Here is an 8,084-nt window from a genome sequence, read left to right as displayed (position 1 = left end):
GAGGCAGCTCTAATTCCTTGTATGGAGACTTTGCCCTACTTACATATACTTATCAAGTCTTAGATTTACCACAGAAATATTTTAATCCAGTTTCTCTATATACTAATGTTGCTTTTATTAGGGCTATTGAACCAGCTTTTCACCCATTTTTGTCCTTTAGAAAAGGAAAACAAAAACCAGTATGATCTTAGGATACTTGACTAAAAGACCTTTCCTAGTTGGTTCATGGTTTGCTCCTCTGCAGTATTAACCTGTTGTTGCCTTCCACTCCTCTCTTTACCTCCTTCTCCATCCTACCTACATACTACCTGTATTTATGTTAAATTTCCTTCTAATTCACAAACTTTCCCTGCTGTTAGGAAATCTTTAATGAAAAGATATTTTCTTTCCCTGAATTTCATTTGCCCACACGTACCTCTGGTCAGCCTTGAAGTCATGTGTTACAACTTGACTCAGGCAGAGCAAGTCATTCCTTTCTGTATCCATAGCACTCTCTTCATTCTTCTAATAGGACAGAAATTTATTGGTTTATTTTGGTAATTATGGTTCACTCCACCAGACCAGAATTGTCACTTTCATGTATATATCCTAGATGATTATTATCATATTGATGTTCATTAAATAGTTGGTAGCTGATTACTGAATTGTAACTACTAATAAATGGATTCTTAGCTTGGTGGAATTGGAAGTGATTATTTTCAGGATAAGAACAGTGAGGCCTAGGGAAAATGATTTTTCGTAAGTCATTCAGATAGTGACAGGATTCTCTTGATTTCTGGCTGAGGTCCTCTGAAGAGCTTTTACTAGCTGTTCAGTCAGTGATGGTTGGATAATATTTAAAATAAGACAGAGCCAGTATGAGCACATTGACTATCTAGGGTGCATTTACACTTTGTAGAATGTGACTGAAACACTGAAATGATCAGAAGATACTGTATGGAAAGAATAGTGAAAATTTTGTTTGAATTCAGTAGATAAGTTTTCCTGAGAACAAGTAAAATTATTGAGTGTTCTTTTACTCAGGTCTACACTTTGTCTCCCTAGAGGGGATGCTGGGTATAAAATTTTACGTGTGTGTGCACATGCAGTTACGTCCATGTGGGAGTGGGAGCATAGGTTCCTTGGCTGTTCTCAAAAGATTCCTTCCTCACCTCCAAATGTTAACCACTGTTTCTGATGACTTGCAGATAAGTTATTATAAGTGATCTTTCTCAAAGTACATGAAAACTATTTTAGCTGCTACTTGAATTTTTAATCTTTGATACTTTCATTTTTAGGATTTGTGTTTAGTGAATCAGAGGGATCTGCATTAGAACAGTTTGAAGGTGGCCCCTGTGCTGTTATTGCACCTGTTCAGGTAAAAAAAAACACTACTTTACCAACTTCTTAGAAGGACATATTCAAGTATTTCATACTTTAGCTTTTTGTTTTCTATTATCTGTGCTCTATATAATCATAAGCCATGACCAGATAACTCTAACTTTTGCTCATGTAAGTTTCTATAAATATGCATAACAAAAATGAAAATGGATGTACTACACGTTAATAGCCTGTTGAGTGTCATCATTTTTAAGAAAAATATGGCTTTTTCCTCACTTTCTAAAAATTAGAAAGTACTGATCTAATCTACAGTGAAGATCTTGTTGAGTAATAATTTATATTCTAAGTATAATTATAGTGGTTATAGTATTTTCATTTGTTCTATCAAAGTGATTTTTCTAAAAACTTGAAGATGAGAATATTTTCATGGCTTGTAACTTTAAATTTTTAAAGTAAGTTGGCAGTATATGCAATTTAGGGTATAATGTTAACCTTTCAAACTAAAATTAGCAACTGATTTCAAACAGAAATTCAAAAATAAAAAAGTACTTCTCTTGGTGCAAACTATAGGTTTTATCTAAATGTCTTTGATTTTGACTCTTGATGTTTTACATTTTTTGAACTTGAAAGGCTGATTTGCTATAAACTGCTATATATCTTTTTCCCAAGAAACCTTTTATTTAATGAGTACAAATTTATAAGTACAATTTGTATTTAGGGATACAGAGATTCCTCCCACCATACCCACCTTTCCCCCACCCATCCTACCCCACCACCTCCTCCCTCTCCCATTCCTGGCCCCATTTTCCATTAAGATTCATTTTCAATTAACTTTATACACGGAAGACCAACTCTATACTAAGTAAAGAGTTTGCGCGTGCACACACACACACAATATAAAAAACCGAGAACAAGTTTTACAGTTAATTCTCATAGTACAACTCAATGAGGACAGACATCCTGGATGGAGAGTAAGTGTACAGTGACTCCTATTGTTAATTTAACAGTTAACATTCTTATGTATATGTCATTGATCACCTGAGGCTCTTGACATGAACTGCCAAGGCTATGGAAGCCTTTTGAATCCACAGTCTGTCAGTATTTAGAGGAGGCCATAAGCAAAGTCGAAGTTCTTTTCTCCCTTCAGAGAAAAGTACATCCCTTCTTTGATGGCCCCTTCTTTCAGGCTGTTCTTTTTATTTTGACTGGGAAACTCTCACTGCCTGAATCCTCCAGATAAATCACAAGTGAGGTAACAAATGGATGGGGAAGGGGACGGCACAGGTCCCATCTGAATCACATTCTCTACCTTCTCACATTGCAACCCCCAATCACTGTAAATTCCTATCTAGAACATTTTTCTAATACATTAGCTACATAAATCACTTGGCATTACACACCGTAGTTAGTTGTTCTTCACACATGAATATGGCACTACTCTTCCTAGAATGAGGATACCTCATGCTGAATCACCAGTCTCCCACTGACACATTCATATCCTTTCTCTTGGTTTATGCTTTGACAGGCATTATAGAAATAGTGTAGCTATTATTTGTGTTTTGTTTAATTTAATAAATGTGAATTTACAAAGTACAACTTTTGCATTGTTGTGCCTTCCCCCGCCCCGCAGTCCTCCCATCTCCCACTCCCTCTCCCATCCCACTCTTCATCAGGTTTCATTTTCAATTATCTCTATATACAGAAGATCAACTTAGTATATACTAAGCAAAGATTTTAACAGATTGCACCTGCACAAGATATAGAGTACTGTTCGACTAGTAGTGTTATCATAAACTCTCATGGTAAAACACATTAAGGACAGAGATCCTACGTGGGGAGCATGTGCACAGTGACTCCCATTGTTGATTTAACAATTGACACTTATTTATGACGTCAGTATGATCCATTTAACACATAAACCTGTCTATATGATCCGATCAATTTAACACTTAATATGATCACCTTAACACTTAAGATGGCATTATTACCATCCAACTTAATGGGATTTGGAGTCCCATGGTAATAAACTGCTATGTCATTAGTCAAGGATTTTCAGCTTATTGTGTTATTTATAATGTCTCTGAATAGCAATGTAACTTCAGATCTGTTATAAAGGAAACTGAAATTTATTAAGTTTTAAACATTATGTGATATTTATTATTCATTAGGCATAAAGAATGCATTCCTGATCCGTCACAGTAAATTTGTCTCTAGAACTTAATACTTCATGGACTTACATTATTAAATTAAGAATGTATTTGTCTGGCCGGCGCCACGGCTCACTAGGCTAATCCTCCGCCTTGCGGTGCCAGCACACCGGATTCTAGTCCCGGTCAGGGCGCCGGATTCTGTCCCGGTTACCCCTCTTCCAGGCCAGCTCTCTGCTGTGGCCCGGGAGTGCAGTGGAGGATGGCCCAAGTGCTTGGGCCCTGTACCCCATGGGAGACCAGGAGAAGCACCTGGCTCCTGCCATCGGATCAGCGCGGTGCGCCAGCCACAGCGCACCGGCCGCAGCGGCCATTGGAGGGTGAACCAACGGCAAAGAAGACCTTTCTCTCTGTCTCTCTCTCTCACTGTCCACTCTGCCTGTAAAAAAAAAAAATGTATTTGTCTAAAGAAAAAAAAATTTTTGTTTAATTCCAGTAATCTTTATAGATTATAATCTTCTTAGTATTTTGCATTTTTTATTATATTGTTTTTACTATTTTATTTCTTCAACTAGTAAACCTGACCTTTTTATTAATAAAATTATTTTTAAAGTGAAGAAGAATTCATATGTCCCAGATAGGGAATACAGAGAATGGAATTTAACTATAAATGACTAATTATATCTGTCATAATAAGTAATTGAGGCAAATTTTGGTTTCCAGTAGGAATCTTATCTGAATTTGAAGATTATTTGTCCTGTGCACATATAAATTAGATTATATAAATATAGTACCTGGTTAGTAGTAGTACCTTATTGTTATTCAAAGTCTGTGAATGTAGTTAAATGCCTAGTATACCATATGACCTTAAAGTTCAGTGTATTTCAAAATTGTTAGTTATGTTTTCAAGTGATGTACAATGTAACAAGGGCTAATTATAATGTTCAAAATCCTGAACCTGAAATTTTGTAACTTTGATGTAGTAATTTGGTTTAAGGGGCATAGAAATCTTCTCAATGAAAGAATTTTGTTTATAAAGTCAAACTTAAATCATTGAGAGAAATGAACTAATCTGGATATTAATTCATTAAATGATAAAATTATAACACGATACCATTGCTAGAAGGATGCTAAACAACTGAATAGATAATACAGTTATAGACCTTATTAGCTATAACAATGTACCCAGAATTTATCACATACCGTGATAAAGCAGGAACTAAGATCAGTGATGAAATAAAATGTTTCCTAAATGCAACCAATATGACTGATTAGCAGTTTGATGGGAAAAACTGAGTTAGATCATCTTATATCATGGATCAAATATATTCTTGGGATAGTATTTAACCATAGAAAAATTGAATATGGATGGTTCCAGGCTCAAAAAAATACTTGCTGTGGATATTAGCAATAAAGGAATATATCTGTCTTACACAAAGAACATGTACAAAATGTACTAAGACCTCAGTGGTGAAATGAACATAAATATGCATTGTAACAGGTAGGATGCTGAACAAGAAAAGAATCAAGGTGTTCAATCTCACTAGCAATATTAGAAAGTGAAAATAAAACCATAACTAGGTGCTATTTCTTTTTTTAATCTTTAAAATTATTGTTAGTGCATTTAAGAATGAAGTGATGCTGACAGACTCAAATATTACTGTGTGGTACACATTTGTGTTTTGATTTATGTAAGTAATTTTATAATTAGAACCATAATAATGAGGATTCTTTAATATTTCTGTGAATGTTTTCTAGAATGTTTAAAATGGAAAAACTTGTATTCAAGAAGCTCATACATTTATAGTAGCAAAAAGAAATAATTCCAAATGATGTACAGTGATATAATTCAATATGAAATCAAAAAATTAATTTTGGTAAACAGCTTGATAGACAAGTTGTGATTAACCCTGATAGTTATGAATTTTGTCAAAAAATTGAAGACATTATATACCCATGTATATCTAATCTGTAATAAAATTAAAAACAAGTATATAAAAGTAAGTACTATATGAAAATGATTATGGTGATTGTATTATTGGTGAAATAATGAGTATCTTCTCCTCATTCCAAAATTTTGTAATGTCATTGTACTACTCCATCTAAGGGTGGTTGTTATTAGAAGGGAAAATCAGGGGGCCAGCACTGTGGCTCACTTGGTGAGCCTGCGGCACCAGCATCCCATATGGGCGCCAGGTTCTAGTCCCGGTTGCTCCTCTTCCAGTCCAGCTCTCTGCTGTGGCCCGGGAAGGCAGTAGAGGATGGGTCCCTGGGCCTCTGCACCTGCATGGGAGACCAGGAAGAAGCACTTGGCTCCTGGCTTTGGATCAGCGCAGCGCCGGCCGTGGCGGCCATTTGGGGGGTGAACCAATGGAAGGAAGACCTTTCTCTTTGTCTCTCTCTCTCATTGCCTAACTCTGTCAAATAAAATAAAAATTAAAAAAATAAAAAAGGGAAAATCAGGGGCTGGCACTGTGGCGCAGCAGGTTAATGCCCTGGCCTGAAGCGCCTGCATCCCATATGGATGCCAGTTAGAGACCCTGCTGCTCCACCTCTGATCCAGCTCTCTGCTATGGCCTGGGAAAGCGGTAGAAGATGGCCCAAGGTCCAAGTTCTTTTGCCCCTACACTCATGTGGGAGACCCGGAGGAAGCTCCTGGCTCCTGGCTTCGAATTGGGGCAGCTGTGGCCATTGTGGGCAGTTGGGGAGTGAACCAGCAGATGGAAGACTCTCTCTCTCTGCCTCTCCTCTCTCTGTGTAACTCTGACTTACAAATAAATAAATCTTTAAAAAAAAAAAAAAAAGGAAAATCAGAAGCACTTGATTATTTTTTGTAGCTTTTACTTCTATGAAAATAAATACTATAGAATATTAACTTTGCTAAAATACTTTGAATTGACTGCTTATTAGGTGTCAGGTACTGCACTGAGTGTATTAAATTTTTTTCATATAATCCTTACTACAACATTTTAAAGCTTGTATTATTTTTAGTTAGTAAAGCAGTGCAATGAGGATTCAAACCAAGATTTGACTAAAAGCAGTCCATTTAATTTGTATATTATGCTTTCAAACACATGTAAGAGTTAGCATAGAAACCTGCTTTTCTTGGATCTTTCCTTTAGAAGTTCAGGTTCTAAAAGTGGCACTTAAGAATCTGCATCTTAGGGCTGGCGCCACAGCTCACTAGGCTAATCCTCCGCCTTGCAGTGCCAGCACACCAGGTTCTAGTCCCGGTCGGGGTGTCAGATTCTGTCCCGGTTGCCCCTCTTCCAGGCCAGCTCTCTGCTGTGGCCAGGGAGTGCAGTGGAGGATGGCCCAAGTGCTTGGGCCCTGCACCCCATGGGAGACCAGGAAAAGCACCTGGCTCCTGCCTTCAGATCAGCGCAGTGCGCCGGCCAATGCACGCCAGCCGCGGCGGCCGTTGCAGGGTGAACCAACGGCAAAAGGAAGACCTTTCTCTCTGTCTCTCTCTCTCTCTCACTGTCCACTCTGCCTGTCAAAAAATAAAAAAATAAAATCTGCATTTTAAATCGGGAGTCTAAAATGCAAATTCCTTGCAATCACACTGAGAAGGAAACAGCTATACTACCCTGAACTGACACTGTCAAATAACCAACACAGAATAATTGACAGGCTTAAGGTAAAAATTACAAATCTGTTTGTACTTTGCTTTTGAATTTTTTTTTTTTTTTAATTTCAAAGGCAGAGGCAGAGAGAGAAAGTCTTTCATCCACTGGTTCACTCCCCAAATGGCTGCAAGGGCCGGAGCTGTGCCAATCTGAACCCAGGAGCTTCTTCCAGGTCTCCCACGCGGGTGCAGGGGCCCAAGGACTCAGACCATCTCTGCTTTCCCAGGCCACAGCAGAGAGCTGGATCAGAAGTGGAGCAGCCAGGACTGGTGCCCATATGGAATGCTGGCACTGGAGGCGTCAGCTTTACGTGCTATACCACAGTGTCGGCCCTTCTTTTGAAGTTTATATTTTTTAGTTAAATCAGGAAGTTAGGTACTCTACCAGTAGTATTCTTGTATCATAGACTAGAGCCGATGGAACAGAACCACTTTTGTGTCTAGATTTCTTGAACTGCAAGCAATCTCAGAGAAGTATAGACTTGTTCCTCTTTTATGTGGCCTTCACCTTGTGCATGGAGCAGTAAGCTTCTGTAATTTCTAGTTACGTATCTATTATTTGAGTCAGTTCTTGTCAGAAAATGTATGTTGTGGAAGAATTTTTTTATAGATCTAGAATCAAGTTTAATGTACTATATGCTGAGTAAAAACTATGCATAGTTACTATTGAATATGAAGGATAACCATTTGAAATTTTTATAGACTATTCGAAGGATAAGAAAGTATAAATTAATTTTCCCATTTTAAAATAAAAAATGATAAAATGTTTATAATGCATTCTACTAATATCATTGCTTTAATTCTATAAAGGCATTTCTCTTGAAGAAGCTCCTGTTTTCTTCTGAAAAGTCTTCTTGGAGGGATTGTCCAGGTATGATAGCCATCTTTTAAAACTTCTACTCCACCCTGCACCCTGTGGGGCAGGTATTTAGCATAGCAGCTAAGAAACCAATTTGGATGCCTATAACCCGTATTAGAGTCATAGCTCT

The 8,084-nt window shown here is 37.5% G+C and overlaps 1 protein-coding gene across 7 annotated transcripts in view; it reads left to right on the top strand.

Annotated features, from left to right (window-relative positions):
* MINDY3 (MINDY lysine 48 deubiquitinase 3) overlaps positions 1-8,084 on the top strand; it is an 89,497-nt gene that overhangs the window by 11,541 nt on the left and 69,872 nt on the right. For 4 of the 7 annotated variants that reach the window (XM_051821431.2, XM_002717426.5, XM_070055448.1 and 1 more), the window contains 2 exons: positions 1,278-1,357; positions 7,906-7,966. In XM_051821431.2, coding sequence (XP_051677391.1) covers positions 1,278-1,357; positions 7,906-7,966 — 141 coding nt within the window. The remainder of the gene's footprint in view (positions 1-1,277; positions 1,358-7,905; positions 7,967-8,084) is intronic. The other 3 variants (XM_070055450.1, XM_070055449.1, XM_070055452.1) reach the window with 1 other exon arrangement.

Source organism: Oryctolagus cuniculus, chromosome 13 (assembly GCF_964237555.1).
Source record: "Oryctolagus cuniculus chromosome 13, mOryCun1.1, whole genome shotgun sequence".
Taxonomy (NCBI): Eukaryota; Metazoa; Chordata; class Mammalia; order Lagomorpha; family Leporidae; genus Oryctolagus; species Oryctolagus cuniculus.
This window is presented reverse-complemented; position numbering and strand designations above follow the sequence as displayed.